This window comes from Pleurodeles waltl, chromosome 7 (genome assembly GCF_031143425.1).
Source record: "Pleurodeles waltl isolate 20211129_DDA chromosome 7, aPleWal1.hap1.20221129, whole genome shotgun sequence".
Taxonomy (NCBI): domain Eukaryota; kingdom Metazoa; phylum Chordata; class Amphibia; order Caudata; family Salamandridae; genus Pleurodeles; species Pleurodeles waltl.
In genome coordinates this window covers 1,533,911,677-1,533,929,040 of record NC_090446.1, presented here as the reverse complement: position 1 = coordinate 1,533,929,040, position 17,364 = coordinate 1,533,911,677, and the positions used below count along the sequence as shown (strand labels likewise).

Here is a 17,364-nt window from a genome sequence, read left to right as displayed (position 1 = left end):
CTACCCTGCACTTACAATGTCTAAGGTTTTGTTTAGACACTGTAGGGGTACCATGCTCATGCACTGGTACCCTCACCTATGGTATAGTGGACCCTGCCTTAGGGCTGTAAGGCCTGCTAGAGGGGTGTCTTACCTATACTGCATAGGCAGTGAGAGGCTGGCATGGCACCCTGAGGGGAGTGCCATGTCGACTTACTCGTTTTGTCCTCACTAGCACACACAAGCTGGCAAGCAGTGTGTCTGTGCTGAGTGAGAGGTCTCCAGGGTGGCATAAGACATGCTGCAGCCCTTAGAGACCTTCCTTGGCATCAGGGCCCTTGGTACTAGAAGTACCAGTTACAAGGGACTTATCTGGATGCCAGGGTCTGCCAATTGTGGATACAAAAGTATAGGTTAGGGAAAGAACACTGGTGCTGGGGCCTGGTTAGCAGGCCTCAGCACACTTTCAATTGTAAACATAGCATCAGCAAAGGCAAAAAGTCAGGGGGCAACCATGCCAAGGAGGCATTTCCTTACACAACCCCCCCCCCCCCCCAAACGAAAGAGGATGAGACTAACCTTTCCCAAGAGAGTCTTCATTTTCTAAGTGGAAGAACCTGGAAAGGCCATCTGCATTGGCATGGGCAGTCCCAGGTCTGTGTTCCACTATAAAGTCCATTCCCTGTAGGGAGATGGACCACCTCAACAGTTTAGGATTTTCACCTTTCATTTGCATCAGCCATTTGAGAGGTCTGTGGTCAGTTTGAACTAGGAAGTGAGTCCCAAAGAGGTATGGTCTCAGCTTCTTCAGGGACCAAACCACAGCAAAGGCCTCCCTCTCAATGGCACTCCAACGCTGCTCCCTGGGGAGTAACCTCCTGCTAATGAAAGCAACAGGCTGGTCAAGGCCATCATCATTTGTTTGGGACAAAACTGCCCCTATCCCATGTTCAGAGGCATCAGTCTGCACAATGAACTGCTTAGAATAATCTGGAGCTTTTAGAACTGGTGCTGAGCACATTGCCTGTTTCAGGGTGTCAAAGGCCTGTTGGCATTCCACAGTCCAGTTCACTTTCTTGGGCATTTTCTTGGAGGTGAGTTCAGTGAGGGCTGTCACAATGGATCCATATCCCTTCACAAACCTCCTGTAACACCCAGTCAAGCCAAGGAATGCCCTGACTTGAGTCTGGGTTTTTGGAGCTACCCAGTCCAGAATAGTCTGGATCTTGGGTTGGAGTGGCTGAACTTGGCCTCCACCTACAAGGTGGCCCAAGTAAACCACAGTTCCCTGCCCTATCTGGCATTTGGATGCCTTGATAGAGAGGCCTGCAGATTGCAGAGCCTTCAAAACCTTCTTCAGGTGGACCAGGTGATCCTGCCAGGTGGAGCTAAAGACAGCAATATCATCAAGATAAGCTGTGCTAAAGGACTCCAAGCCAGCAAGGACTTGATTCACCAACCTTTGGAAGGTGGCAGGGGCATTCTTTAAACCAAAGGGCATAACAGTAAACTGATAATGCCCATCAGGTGTGGAGAATGCTGTTTTCTCTTTTGCTCCAGGTGCCATTTTTATTTGCCAGTACCCTGCTGTCAAGTCAAAGGTACTTAAGAATTTGGCAGCACCTAATTTATCTATGAGCTCATCAGCTCTAGGAATTGGATGAGCATCTGTCTTGGTGACAGAATTGAGCCCTCTGTAGTCCACACAAAACCTCATCTCTTTCTTTCCATCTTTGGTGTGAGGTTTGGGGACTAAAACCACTGGGCTAGCCCAGGGGCTGTCAGAGCGCTCAATTACTCCCAATTCCAGCATCTTGTGGACTTCCACCTTGATGCTTTCCTTAACATGGTCAGACTGTCTAAAGATTTTGTTTTTGACAGGCATGCTGTCTCCTGTGTCCACATCATGGGTACACAGGTGTGTCTGACCAGGGGTTAAGGAGAAGAGTTCAGGAAACTGTTGTAGGACTCTCCTACAATCAGCTTGCTGTTGGCCAGAGAGGGTGTCTGAGTAGATCACTTCATCTACTGTGCCATCTTTTGGGTCTGATGACCGAAGATCAGGGAGAGGTTCACTCTCTGCCTCCTGATCCTCATCTGTTACCATCAACAGATTCACATCAGCCCTGTCATGGAAGAGCTTAAGGCGGTTCACATGGATCACCCTCTTGGGGCTCCTGCTTGTGCCCAGGTCCACCAAGTAGGTGACCTGACTCTTCCTTTCTAGCACTGGGTAAGGGCCACTCCATTTGTCCTGGAGTGCCCTGGGAGCCACAGGCTCCAGAACCCAGACTTTCTGCCCTGGTTGGAACTCAACCAGTGCAGCCTTTTGGTCATACCAAAACTTCTGGAGCTGTTGGCTGGCCTCAAGGTTTTTGGTTGCCTTTTCCATGTACTCTGCCATTCTAGAGCGAAGGCCAAGTACATAGTCCACTATGTCCTGTTTAGGCTCATGGAGAGGTCTCTCCCAGCCTTCTTTAACAAGGGCAAGTGGTCCCCTTACAGGATGACCAAACAGAAGTTCAAAGGGTGAGAACCCTACTCCCTTCTGTGGTACCTCCCTGTAAGCGAAAAGCAGACATGGCAGGAGGACATCCCATCTCCTTTTGAGTTTTTCTGGGAGCCCCATGATCATGCCCTTTAATGTCTTGTTGAATCTCTCAACTAAGCCATTAGTTTGTGGATGGTAAGGTGTAGTGAATTTATAAGTCACTCCACACTCATTCCACATATGTTTCAGGTATGCTGACATGAAGTTGGTACCTCTGTCAGACACCACCTCCTTAGGGAAACCCACTCTGGTAAAGATACCAATGAGGGCCTTGGCTACTGCAGGGGCAGTAGTCGACCTAAGGGGAATAGCTTCAGGATACCTGGTAGCATGATCCACTACTACCAGGATATACATATTTCCTGAGGCTGTGGGAGGTTCTAGTGGACCAACTATGTCCACACCCACTCTTTCAAAGGGAACCCCCACCACTGGAAGTTGAATGAGGGGGGCCTTTGGATGCCCACCTGTCTTACCACTGGCTTGACAGGTGGGGCAGGAGAGGCAAAACTCCTTAACCATGTTGGACATATTGGGCCAGTAGAAGTGGTTGACTAGCCTCTCCCACGTCTTGGTTTGTCCCAAATGTCCAGCAAGGGGAATGTCATGGGCCAATGTTAGGATGAACTCTCTGAACAGCTGAGGCACTACCACTCTCCTAGTGGCACCAGGTTTGGGGTCTCTGGCCTCAGTGTACAGGAGTCCATCTTCCCAATAGACCCTATGTGTTCCATTTTTCTTGCCCTTGGACTCTTCAGCAGCTTGCTGCCTAAGGCCTTCAAGAGAGGGACAGGTTTCTTGTCCCTTACACAGCTCCTCCCTTGAGGGTCCCCCTGGGCCTAAGAGCTCAACCTGATCAGGTTCAAGCTCCAAAGGCTCAGTTCCCTCAGAGGGCAGAACTTCTTCCTGAGAAGAGAGGTTCCCTTTCTTTTGCTGTGTTGCAGTTGGTTTCCCAACTGACTTTCCTTTCCTCTTGGTAGGCTGGGCCATTCTTCCAGACTCCAGCTCTACTTGTTCACCCTGTGCCTTGCATTGTGCTCTTGTTTTCACACACACCAGTTCAGGGATACCCAGCATTGCTGCATGGGTTTTTAGTTCTACCTCAGCCCATGCTGAGGACTCCAGGTCATTTCCAAGCAGACAGTCCACTGGGATATTTGAGGAGACCACCACCTGTTTCAGGCCATTGACCCCTCCCCATTCTAAAGTAACCATTGCCATGGGATGTACTTTTCTCTGATTGTCAGCGTTGGTGACTGTGTAAGTTTTTCCAGTCAGGTATTGGCCAGGGGAAACCAGTTTCTCTGTCACCATGGTGACACTGGCACCTGTATCCCTCAGGCCCTCTATTCTAGTCCCATTAATTAAGAGTTGCTGTCTGTATTTTTGCATGTTAGGCGGCCAGACAGCTAGTGTGGCTAAATCCACCCCACCCTCAGAAACTAGAGTAGCTTCAGTGTGGACCCTGATTTGCTCTGGGCACACTGTTGATCCCACTTGGAGACTAGCCATACCAGTGTTACCTGGATGGGAGTTTGGAGTGGAACCTTTCTTGGGACAGGCCTTGCCTCCAGTTGGGTGTCCATGCTGTTTACAGCTATGACACCAGGCCTTTTTGGGATCAAAGTTTTTACCCTTGTACCCAATGTTTTGTGAAGAGGCTCTGGGCCCACCCTCCTGTGCAGGTTTTTGGGGGCCTGTAGAAGACTCTTTACTATTTTTAGTTTTGGTTGTCTCATCACCCTTCCCCTGGGGAGTCTTTGTGACCCCTTTCTTTTGGTCACCCCCTGTTGAAGTCTTGGACACCCTTGTCTTGACCCAATGGTCCGCCTTCTTTCCCAATTCTTGGGGAGAAATTGGTCCTAGGTCTACCAGATGCTGATGCAGTTTATCATTGAAACAATTACTCAATAGGTGTTCTTTCACAAACAAATTGTACAGCCCATCATAATTACTTACACCACTGCCTTGAATCCAACCATCTAGTGTTTTCACTGAGTAGTCTACAAAGTCAACCCAGGTCTGGCTCGAGGATTTTTGAGCCCCCCTGAATCTAATCCTATACTCCTCAGTGGAGAATCCAAAGCCCTCAATCAGGGTACCCTTCATGAGGTCATAAGATTCTGCATCTTGTCCAGAGAGTGTGAGGAGTCTATCCCTACACTTTCCTGTGAACATTTCCCAAAGGAGAGCACCCCAGTGAGATCTGTTCACTTTTCTGGTTACACAAGCCCTCTCAAAAGCTGTGAACCATTTGGTGATGTCATCACCATCTTCATATTTAGTTACAATCCCTTTAGGGATTTTCAACATGTCAGGAGAATCTCTGACCCTATTTATGTTGCTGCCACCATTGATGGGTCCTAGGCCCATCTCTTGTCTTTCCCGCTCTATGGCTAGGATCTGTCTTTCCAAAGCCAATCTTTTGGCCATCCTGGCTAACTGGATGTCCTCTTCACTGGGGTTATCCTCAGTGATTTCAGAGGTGTTGGTCTCTCCTGTGAGGGAACCAGCATCTCTGACTATTATTTTTGGAGTCAGGGTTTGAGAGACCCTGTTCTCCCTAGATAGGACTGGTAGGGGGGAATTTTCCTCCTGGTCACTATCCTCTTCCTCTGAGTTGCCACCCTCAGAGGGGTTGGCCTTTTCAAACTCTGCCAAGAGCTCCTGGAGCTGTATTTTGGTAGGTTTGGGGCCCATTGTTATTTTCTTTATTTTACAGAGTGACCTTAGCTCCCTCATTTTAAGATGGAGGTAAGGTGTGGTGTCGAGTTCCACCACAGTCACATCTGTGCTAGACATTTTGCTTCTAAAAGTTGGAATACTTTTTAAGAATCTACAACTGGTTCTAGAATCTAATTCAAACTTTTACAAACTTTTAAACTCTAAAAGAAATGCTAAACAGGATCTAACACAAGGCCCTAGCAGGTCTTTTAAGAATTTAGAAAACTTTTCAAATTGCAAAAATCAATTTCTAATGACAATTTTGGAATTTGTCGTGTGATCAGGTATTGGCTGAGTAGTCCAGCAAATGCAAAGTCTTGTACCCCACCGCTGATCCACCAATGTAGGAAGTTGGCTCTGTATGTGCTATTTCAAAGTAAGGAATAGCATGCACAGAGTCCAAGGGTTCCCCTTAGAGGTAAAATAGTGGTAAAAATAGATAATACTAATGCTCTATTTTGTGGTAGTGTGGTCGAGCAGTAGGCTTATCCAAGGAGTAGTGTTAAGCATTTGTTGTACATGCACATAGACAATAAATGAGGTACACACACTCAGAGACAAATCCAGCCAATAGGTTTTTGTATAGAAAAATATCTTTTCTTAGTTTATTTTAAGAACCACAGGTTCAAATTCTACATGTAATATCTCATTCGAAAGGTATTGCAGGTAAGTACTTTAGGAACTTTAAATCATAAAAATTGCATGTATACTTTTCAAGTTATTCACAAATAGCTGTTTTAAAAGTGGACACTTAGTGCAATTTTCACAGTTCCTAGGGGAGGTAAGTATTTGTTAGGTTAACCAGGTAAGTAGGACACTTACAGGGCTTAGTTCTTGGTCCAAAGTAGCCCACCGTTGGGGGTTCAGAGCAACCCCAAAGTTACCACACCAGCAGCTCAGGGCCGGTCAGGTGCAGAGTTCAAAGTGGTGCCCAAAACACATAGGCTTCAATGGAGAAGGGGGTGCCCCGGTTCCAGTCTGCCAGCAGGTAAGTACCCGCGTCTTCGGAGGGCAGACCAGGGGGGTTTTGTAGGGCACCGGGGGGGACACAAGCCCACACAGGAATTTCACCCTCAGCGGCGCGGGGGCAGCCGGGTGCAGTGTTGCAAGTCTCACGCTTCTTGCGGGGAGCTTGCAGGGTTCTTTCAAGGCTGCTGGAAACAAAGTTGCAGCCTTTCTTGGAGCAGGTCCGCTGTCCTCGGGAGTTTCTTGTCTTTTCGAAGCAGGGGCAGTCCTCAGAGGATGTCGAGGTCGCTGGTCCCTTTGGAAGGCGTCGCTGGAGCAGGATCTTTGGAAGGCAGGAGACAGGCCGGTGAGTTTCTGGAGCCAAGGCAGTAGTCGTCTTCTGGTCTTCCTCTGCAGGGGTTTTCAGCTAGGCAGTCCTTCTTCTTGTAGTTGCAGGAATCTAATTTTCTAGGGTTCAGGGTAGCCCTTAAATACTAAATTTAAGGGCGTGTTTAGGTCTGGGGGGTTAGTAGCCAATGGCTACTAGCCCTGAGGGTGGGTACACCCTCTTTGTGCCTCCTCCCAAGGGGAGGGGGTCACAATCCTAACCCTATTGGGGGAATCCTCCATCTGCAAGATGGAGGATTTCTAAAAGTTAGAGTCACCTCAGCTCAGGACACCTTAGGGGCTGTCCTGACTGGCCAGTGACTCCTCCTTGTTGCTTTCTTTGTTCCCTCCAGCCTTGCCGCCAAAAGTGGGGGCCGTGGCCGGAGGGGGCGGGCAACTCCACTAATCTGGAGTGCCCTGCTGGGCTGTGACAAAGGGGTGAGCCTTTGAGGCTCACCGCCAGGTGTCACAGCTCCTGCCTGGGGGAGGTGTTAGCATCTCCACCCAGTGCAGGCTTTGTTACTGGCCTCAGAGTGACAAAGGCACTCTCCCCATGGGGCCAGCAACATGTCTCTGGTGTGGCAGGCTGCTGGAACTAGTCAGCCTACACAGACAGTCGGTTAAGTTTCAGGGGGCACCTCTAAGGTGCCCCCTGGGGTGTATTTTGCAATAAAATGTACACTGGCATCAGGGTGCATTTATTGTGCTGAGAAGTTTGATACCAAACTTCCCAGTTTTCAGTGTAGCCATTATGGTGCTGTGGAGTTCGTGTTTGACAGACTCCCAGACCATATACTCTTATGGCTACCCTGCACTTACAATGTCTAAGGTTTTGTTTAGACACTGTAGGGGTACCATGCTCATGCACTGGTACCCTCACCTATGGTATAGTGCACCCTGCCTTAGGGCTGTAAGGCCTGCTAGAGGGGTGTCTTACCTATACTGCATAGGCAGTGAGAGGCTGGCATGGCACCCTGAGGGGAGTGCCATGTCGACTTACTCGTTTTGTCCTCACTAGCACACACAAGCTGGCAAGCAGTGTGTCTGTGCTGAGTGAGAGGTCTCCAGGGTGGCATAAGACATGCTGCAGCCCTTAGAGACCTTCCTTGGCATCAGGGCCCTTGGTACTAGAAGTACCAGTTACAAGGGACTTATCTGGATGCCAGGGTCTGCCAATTGTGGATACAAAAGTACAGGTTAGGGAAAGAACACTGGTGCTGGGGCCTGGTTAGCAGGCCTCAGCACACTTTCAATTGTAAACATAGCATCAGCAAAGGCAAAAAGTCAGGGGGCAACCATGCCAAGGAGGCATTTCCTTACACCAAGACATACAGCATCATCAAAAAGGGAAGAACAACCACAATAACAAGGAAGAATAAGAGGCTGCCACATGTCTATCAGCAGACACCACTCATACCATCAGAGAAAACAGATGGTCACCCAGACCTGGAGACCTCAGCAGAAAAAAAAAAATAGTTGGATGTCAAACTCATACCATTAACATGAGGCTGCCACACACCATATTAAGAACCGCAGGACTGGCACTGGACATGAGGTAGCCACCTCTTCAGGTTCTCTGCCTCCACCTTAACCACGTGTATCCCGTCCCCACCTCTTCCCTTCCTCCCAGTGGCCCCACTAATGTATGTCAACATTTCCGTAGTCTCCTCCAGCACAGATGGCTCCCTCACCTGTGCGGTTTGGCAGGATCCAAGTGTTGCAGTTGATTTGGTAGAAGAGGATGTTGTTGCTGAACTCCTGCTGCTCCGTCCGGCCCCCAATCACAACCATGGTATCACGAATTATTGCTGCCACATGGAAGAAGTGCGACAGTGGCTGTGAGGAGAAAAACAATCAACGGATCTTTAAACTGTTCCATGTGATGTGACTGTTCACACAGTACTTGAACACTTCCTTCTGTGAGCCCAATCAGCTAAACTTTTACACCTTACTCTCAGTAACCCTCAAGCAAACAACCTGGGACTCGACACCAACACCACTCATAAATCTTGCCCATCTTCAATATCCAGCTCTCTTGGGTGCCCTGTCTGCACCGTCTCGCTTCCACTATTTATTTATTCTTGCCCACACTTCTGTTCCTATATTTACTGTTAGCTTGCCTCTCAGTTACCACAAACCTTTCCAGGCTCTGCCCATTCCCAAACTCAACATGGTCTCAGCTTTTTTGCTTAGAGATGTGGCAGCTTTGCTTAGGACTAAAGGTAATTTTCCATTATCCTGCTCAATGCAAGAAGCATCTGCAGCTGGGAGGCGAAGCTTTTTGCCAGATGAGTTTGCAAAAAGCTTTAGTCTCCATACTAATGTGGTTCAAAAGTAACTTTAACTTATGCAAGACTTCAACCGCGGACGAGTCAGTAGGACCCCACCTGCTTCACAGAAATTCTAAGCAAAGGGGGGAGAGAAAAACCTAATACTAGGAGAAGGACTGTCTGGACATTTAACTGAAGACTCCTGCGTAAGGCACAGAATGAATATTAGAGTAACTAGACAGAAGCAGATGAAGAACAAAGTCTGTGGTCTACACCTTATTCACTTTTTGTAATACAGACAACTGCTGATTCATCTATCAATGTGATGGTAATCCTTATTCAAATGATTTATAGAGGAAAAGCACATAATAAGAATTAATCATTATTTAAAAGCACGGTTCATGCGTGTACAGATTATAGGGGTTCAGAATGGGATCCCTTATGTTTACCCTCAAGATTAAGAGTCTCTTTGGCAGGCTTGTCATATTTTAAATACCCCCTCACTGCTGTAAGTACAACTCCGGGGAGAGGGTGAGAAATGCACGTCAGTTTTCATTTTCTCTGAGAGACTTAAGTCATCTATGAGGGCTAGTGAAATCTACCGGGTGTGACGCCCAGAAAAGTGATGGACTGTCCCTTCGGCCCCTCAACATCGCCATCGCCTTCCTTTCTCTAGATTCATCATATCGCTTGTTGTCTTCCGCCTACTCTCATCTCAAGTGTCCTCACTGCCGCACTCCAATACTCTTGGCACATTGCTGTTCCTACTCCCTCCCGCAGGTTCTATCCTGTCCTCTACTCCCACCTGGAATCTTCCTTCTCAAATGCCGAGGACCTTTATGGTCCCATTTTCCGCTTCACTGTCCACCCCACCACGCCGTCACACTCTGCTGTTTCCTCCACTCATATGCAACTTTATCCCAACTCTCCCCTTCAGCCAATTCCACCCGCTCTTTGCCAGCTTTATGTCATCATGTTCCCTACCTCCTGCGGTAAGCCATCCCCAGTTTATAACCCTAATACAGAATAGGGTTATTTACAGCCATCCTCTCCGAAAAGGCCTTCTTCAAACCTTCTCACTGCCTCCAATGCGGTAGCGTTACCTTTCTGCCCTGTGAAGGAGCCAGGAGGCTCCACGTCAAGTTGGGGTAGGACAGGCTGTAGAGCTCCGGGGAAGCGGAGACCACCTCCACATGGAAACGATGCCCTCCAAAAACGTACACTGCATCCGTGGCTTCATGATATACCGCAGAGTGCCCATAGAGACCTGCAGTGCACCAGCCAAGGGGCACAGTGAGAGTAAGAAGGAAAAACACAAAATAGGATTTACTGCCATTTCGAGAAATAAAGAGGCACAGATGTAGGAAAGAGATCAGGAGAAAGGGAGGGAGACTGAGTGGAATGCACATTCTGAGAAACCCATACAGATCTATCAAAGGTTTCTTCATAGTCTGCTTGAGGTCATCTCCAAGTGATAGAATACAGGACTATAATTTCAGTCAGTCAGTCAGCAAGACCACCCATAAGCGTTCTGGTGGCTAACAATTTCTACAATGTGCAGATTTCTATTTAAACGTTGCTGTACCATGCCTGCACACACCCAACCAGACGTGCAACTTCCTTTTGGCCTCTCAGCTTCACTGTGCAAATAACAGTTTTGACTTTTTATTTATTTTTTAGGAGTCTTCCTGCCATTTCTTTCTTGGGGTGCAGCTCCCATTTGCTATATTTTTTGGATGATGGCTTCTTTATGATTCGGTCTAAATGTGGTATTGAAAATGTCACTTACCCAGTGTACATCTGTTCGTGGCATTAGTCGCTGCAGATTCACATGCTGTGCACAGTCCGCCGTCTGGTGTTGGGTCGGAGTGTTACAAGTTGTTTTTCTTCGAAGAAGTCTTTTCGAGTCACGAGACCGAGGGACTCCTCCTCCTTTGTTTCCATTGCGCATGGGCGTCGACTCCATCTTAGATTGTTTTCCCCGCAGAGGGTGAGGTAGGAGTTGTGTATGTTAGTAATAGTGCCCATGCAATGGAATGAATAAGTATGTACAAAATAAAGTTTAAGTAATATATTTACAAATGTACAAATGTTGAAGATTACTTCCAAACGGCTACAGGCTCCCGGGGAGGCGGGTGGGCGCATGTGAATCTGCAGCGACTAATGCCACGAACAGATGTACACTGGGTAAGTGACATTTTCAGTTCGGTGGCATGTGTAGCTGCAGATACACATGCTGTGCATAGACTAGTAAGCAGTTATCTCCCCAAAAGCGGTGGCTCAGCCTGTAGGAGTGGTAGTAGTTTGAAATAAAGTTCTTAGTATGGCTTGACCTACTGTGGCTTGTTGTGCGGATAGCACGTCTACACAGTAGTGCTTAGTAAATGTGTGAGGCGTAGACCATGTGGCTGCCTTACATATTTTGTTCATTGGAATATTTCCTAGGAAGGCCATGGTAGCGCCTTTCTTTCTGGTTGAGTGTGCCTTTGGTGTAATGGGCAGCTCTCTCTTTGCTTTAAGGTAGCAGGTTTGGATACACTTGACTATCCATCTGGCTATACCCTGTTTTGATATTGGGTTTCCTGTATGAGGTTTTTGAAATGCAATAAACAGTTGCTTTGTTTTCCTAATTAGTTTTGTTCTGTCAATGTAGTACATTAGTGCTCTTCTGATGTCTAATGTATGTAGTGCCCTTTCAGCTACTGAGTCTGGCTGTGGAAAGAACACTGGTAGTTCTACTGTTTGATTTAAGTGGAACGGTGAAATAACTTTTGGTAAAAATTTAGGATTGGTTCTTAGAACTACCTTATTTTTGTGTATTTTAATAAAAGGTTCCTGTATAGTAAACGCTTGAATTTCGCTTACTCTTCTTAGAGATGTAATGGCAATGAGAAATGCAACCTTCCACGTTAAGAATTGCATTTCGCAAGAATGCATGGGTTCGAAAGGTGGACCCATGAGTCTTGTTAAGACGATGTTGAGGTTCCATGAAGGAACAGGTGGTGTTCTTGGTGGTATAATTCTTTTTAGGCCTTCCATAAACGCTTTAATGACAGGTATCCTAAATAGTGAAGTTGAATGGGTAATCTGCAGGTATGCAGAAATTGCTGCGAGGTGTATTTTTATGGAAGAGAAGGCAGGATTGGATTTTTGCAAATGTAGTAAGTATCCTACTACATCCTTTGGAGATGCATGTAATGGTTGAACTTGATTACTATGGCAGTAGCAAACAAATCTTTTCCATTTACTTGCATAGCAGTGTCTAGTGGATGGCCTTCTAGCCTGTTTTATGACCTCCATACATTCTTGGGTGAGGTTTAAATGTCCGAATTCTAGGATTTCAGGAGCCAGATTGCTAGATTCAGCGATGCTGGGTTTGGATGCCTGATCTGTTGTTTGTGTTGTGTTAGCAGATCTGGCCTGTTGGGTAGCTTGACATGGGGTACTACTGACAGGTCTAGTAGTGTTGTGTACCAGGGTTGTCTTGCCCATGTTGGTGCTATTAGTATGAGTTTGTTTTGACTCAATTTGTTTACTAGATATGGAAGGAGAGGGAGAGGGGGAAAAGCGTATGCAAATATCCCTGACCAATTCATCCATAGAGCATTGCCTTGAGACTGCCTGTGTGGGTACCTGGATGCGAAGTTTTGGCATTTTGCGTTCTCCTTTGTTGCAAATAGGTCTATTTGAGGTGTTCCCCAAATGTGGAAGTAAGTGTTTAGAATTTGGGGGTGAATCTCCCATTCGTGGACTTGTTGGTGATCTCGAGAGAGGTTGTCTGCTAGTTGATTCTGGATCCCTGGAATAAACTGTGCTATTAGGCGAATGTGGTTGTGAATCGCCCATTGCCATATCTTTTGTGCCAGGAGGCACAGCTGTGTCGAGTGTGTTCCCCCCTGTTTGTTTAGATAATACATTGTTGTCATGTTGTCTGTTTTGACAAGAATGTATTTGTGGGTTATGATGGGTTGAAATGCTTTCAACGCTAGGAATACTGCTAACAATTCGAGGTGATTTATATGCAACTTCGTTTGATGTACGTCCCATTGTCCTTGGATGCTGTGTTGATTGAGGTGTGCTCCCCACCCTGTCATGGAAGTATGTTGTTATCACGTATTGTGGCACTGGGTCTTGGAAAGGCCGCCCTTTGTTTAAATTTATACTGTTTCACCATAGAAGCGAGATGTATGTTTGGCGGTCTATCAACACCAGATCTAGAAGGTGACCCTGTGCCTGTGACCATTGCGATGCTAGGCACTGTTGTAAGGGCCTCATGTGCAGTCTTGCGTTTGGGACAATGGCTATGCATGAAGACATCATGCCTAGGAGTTTTAATACCATCTTTCCATGTATTTTTTGTGTCGGATACATGGCTTGTATAACCTTGTAAAAATTTTGAACCCTTTGTGGAGTGGCTATCCCCTTTGTTGTGTTGATTGTCGCTCCTAAGTATTGCTGTGTTTTGCACGGCAGAATGTGTGATTTTGCATAGTTGATGGAGAAACCGAGTTTGTAGAGGGTTTGTATGACATACTCTGTGTGTTGTGAACACTTTGTTAAGGAGTTGGTTTTGATTAGCCAATCGTCTAGGTAGGGGAACACGTGTATTTGCTGCCTTCTGATATGTGCAGCTACTACTGCTAGGCATTTTGTAAATACTCTTGGTGCGGTCGTTATACCGAACGGCAACACTTTGAATTGGTAATGTATTCCCTTGAATACGAACCTTAGGTATTTCCTGTGCGAGGGATGTATCGGTATGTGGAAATACGCGTCCTTTAGATCTAAGGTTGTCATATAGTCTTGTTGTTTTAGCTGTGGTAATACGTCTTGTAGAGTGACCATGTGAAAGTGTTCCGATTTGATGTAGATGTTTAGTGTTCTGAGATCTAAGATTGGTCTCAGTGTTTTGTCTTTTTTTGGTATTAGAAAGTACAGTGAGTAAACTCCTGTGTTCCTTTGTGTACGTGGTACAAGTTCTATTGCGTCCTTTTGCAGTAATGCCTGAACTTCTAATTCCAGAAGGTCTAAATGCTGTTTTGACATGTTTTGTGTTTTTGGTGGGACATTTGGAGGGATTTGGAGAAATTCTATGCAATAACCATGTTGGATAATTGCTAAGACCCAAGTGTCTGTTGTTATTTCCTCCCAAGCTTTGTAAAATTGGCTTAGTCTTCCCCCCACTGGTGTTGTGTGAAGGGGTTGAGTGACTTGTGAGTCACTGTTTGGTTGTAGGGGTTTTGGGACCTTGAAATTTTCCCCGGTGTAAGGAAATGCCTCCTTGGCATGGTTGCCCCCTGACTTTTTGCCTTTGCTGATGCTATGTTTACAATTGAAAGTGTGCCGAGGCCTGCTAACCAGGCCCCAGCACCAGTGTTCTTTCCCTAACCTGTACTTTTGTATCCACAATTGGCAGACCCTGGCATCCAGATAAGTCCCTTGTAACTGGTACTTCTAGTACCAAGGGCCCTGATGCCAAGGAAGGTCTCTAACGGCTGCAGCATGTCTTATGCCACCCTGGAGACCTCTCACTCAGCACAGACACACTGCTTGCCAGCTTGTGTGTGCTAGTGAGGACAAAACGAGTAAGTCGACATGGCACTCCCCTCAGGGTGCCATGCCAGCCTCTCACTGCCTATGCAGTATAGGTAAGACACCCCTCTAGCAGGCCTTACAGCCCTAAGGCAGGGTGCACTATACCATAGGTGAGGGTACCAGTGCATGAGCATGGTACCCCTACAGTGTCTAAACAAAACCTTAGACATTGTAAGTGCAGGGTAGCCATAAGAGTATATGGTCTGGGAGTCTGTCAAACACGAACTCCACAGCACCATAATGGCTACACTGAAAACTGGGAAGTTTGGTATCAAACTTCTCAGCACAATAAATGCACACTGATGCCAGTGTACATTTTATTGTAAAATACACCACAGAGGGCACCTTAGAGGTGCCCCCTGAAACTTAACCGACTGTCTGTGTAGGCTGACTAGTTCCAGCAGCCTGCCACACCAGAGACATGTTGCTGGCCCCATGGGGAGAGTGCCTTTGTCACTCTGAGGCCAGTAACAAAGCCTGCACTGGGTGGAGATGCTAACACCTCCCCCAGGCAGGAGCTGTGACACCTGGCGGTGAGCCTCAAAGGCTCACCCCTTTGTCACAGCCCAGCAGGGCACTCCAGCTTAGTGGAGTTGCCCGCCCCCTCCGGCCACGGCCCCCACTTTTGGCGGCAAGGCTGGAGGGAACAAAGAAAGCAACAAGGAGGAGTCACTGGCCAGTCAGGACAGCCCCTAAGGTGTCCTGAGCTGAAGTGACTAACTTTTAGAAATCCTCCATCTTGCAGATGGAGGATTTCCCCAATAGGGTTAGGATTGTGACCCCCTCCCCTTGGGAGGAGGCACAAAGAGGGTGTACCCACCCTCAGGGCTAGTAGCCATTGGCTACTAACCCCCCAGACCTAAACACGCCCTTAAATTTAGTATTTAAGGGCTACCCTGAACCCTAGAAAATCAGATTCCTGCAACTACAAGAAGAAGGACTGCCTAGCTGAAAACCCCTGCAGAGGAAGACCAGAAGACGACAACTGCCTTGGCTCCAGAAACTCACCGGCCTGTCTCCTGCCTTCCAAAGATCCTGCTCCAGCGACGCCTTCCAAAGGGACCAGCGACCTCAACATCCTCTGAGGACTGCCCCTGCTTCGAAAAGACAAGAAACTCCCGAGGACAGCGGACCTGCTCCAAGAAAGGCTGCAACTTTGTTTCCAGCAGCCGTGAAAGAACCCTGCAAGCTCCCCGCAAGAAGCGTGAGACTTGCAACACTGCACCCGGCGACCCCGACTCGGCTGGTGGAGATCCGACACCTCAGGAGGGACCCCAGGACTACTCTGATACTGTGAGTACCAAAACCTGTCCCCCCTGAGCCCCCACAGCGCCGCCTGCAGAGGGAATCCCGAGGCTTCCCCTGACCGCGACTCTTTGAATCCAAAGTCCCGACGCCTGGGAGAGACCCTGCACCCGCAGCCCCCAGGACCTGAAGGACCGGACTTTCACTGGAGAAGTGACCCCCAGGAGTCCCTCTCCCTTGCCCAAGTGGAGGTTTCCCCGAGGAACCCCCCCCTTGCCTGCCTGCAGCGCTGAAGAGATCCCGAGATCTCTCATAGACTAACATTGCGAACCCGACGCCTGTTTCTACACTGCACCCGGCCGCCCCCGCGCTGCTGAGGGTGAAATTTCTGTGTGGACTTGTGTCCCCCCCGGTGCCCTACAAAACCCCCCTGGTCTGCCCTCCGAAGACGCGGGTACTTACCTGCAAGCAGACCGGAACCGGGGCACCCCCTTCTCTCCATTCTAGCCTATGTGTTTTGGGCACCACTTTGAACTCTGCACCTGACCGGCCCTGAGCTGCTGGTGTGGTGACTTTGGGGTTGCTCTGAACCCCCAACGGTGGGCTACCTTGGACCAAGAACTGAACCCTGTAAGTGTCTTACTTACCTGGTAAAACTAACCAAAACTTACCTCCCCTAGGAACTGTGAAAATTGCACTAAGTGTTCACTTTTAAAACAGCTATTTGTCAATAACTTGAAAAGTATACATGCAATTTGGATGATTTAAAGTTCCTAAAGTACTTACCTGCAATACCTTTCGAATGAGATATTACATGTAGCATTTGAACCTGTGGTTCTTAAAATAAACTAAGAAAATATATTTTTCTATACAAAAACCTATTGGCTGGATTTGTCTCGGAGTGTGTGTACCTCATTTATTGTCTATGTGTATGTACAACAAATGCTTAACACTACTCCTTGGATAAGCCTACTGCTCGACAACACTACCACAAAATAGAGCATTAGTATTATCTATTTTTACCACTATTTTACCTCTAAGGGGAACCCTTGGACTCTGTGCATGCTATTCCTTACTTTGAAATAGCACATACAGAGCCAACTTCCTACATTGGTGGATCAGCGGTGGGGTACAAGACTTTGCATTTGCTGGACTACTCAGCCAATACCTGATCACACGACAAATTCCAAAATTGTCATTAGAAATTGATTTTTGCAATTTGAAAAGTTTTCTAAATTCTTAAAAGACCTGCTAGGGCCTTGTGTTAGATCCTGTTTAGCATTTCTTTTAGAGTTTAAAAGTTTGTAAAAGTTTGAATTAGATTCTAGAACCAGTTGTAGATTCTTAAAAAGTATTCCAACTTTTAGAAGCAAAATGTCTAGCACAGATGTGACTGTGGTGGAACTCGACACCACACCTTACCTCCATCTTAAGATGAGGGAGCTAAGGTCACTCTGTAAACTGAAGAAAATAACAATGGGCCCCAAACCTACCAAAATACAGCTCCAGGAGCTTTTGGCAGAGTTTGAAAAGGCCAACCCCTCTGAGGGTGGCAACTCAGAGGAAGAGGATAGTGACTTGGAGGACAATTCCCCCCTACCAATCCTATCTAGGGAGAACAGGGTCCCTCAAACCCTGACTCCAAAAATAATAGTCAGAGATGCTGGT

The 17,364-nt window shown here is 47.3% G+C and overlaps 1 protein-coding gene across 1 annotated transcript in view; it reads right to left on the bottom strand.

Moving 5' to 3' along the window:
* Positions 1-17,364, bottom strand: part of MEGF8 (multiple EGF like domains 8) — a 338,669-nt gene that overhangs the window by 60,331 nt on the left and 260,974 nt on the right. Inside the window, exons 31-32 of the mRNA XM_069201403.1 lie at positions 9,960-10,123; positions 8,278-8,422 (exon numbers count right to left, since the gene is read on the bottom strand). Coding sequence (XP_069057504.1) covers positions 8,278-8,422; positions 9,960-10,123 — 309 coding nt within the window. The remainder of the gene's footprint in view (positions 1-8,277; positions 8,423-9,959; positions 10,124-17,364) is intronic.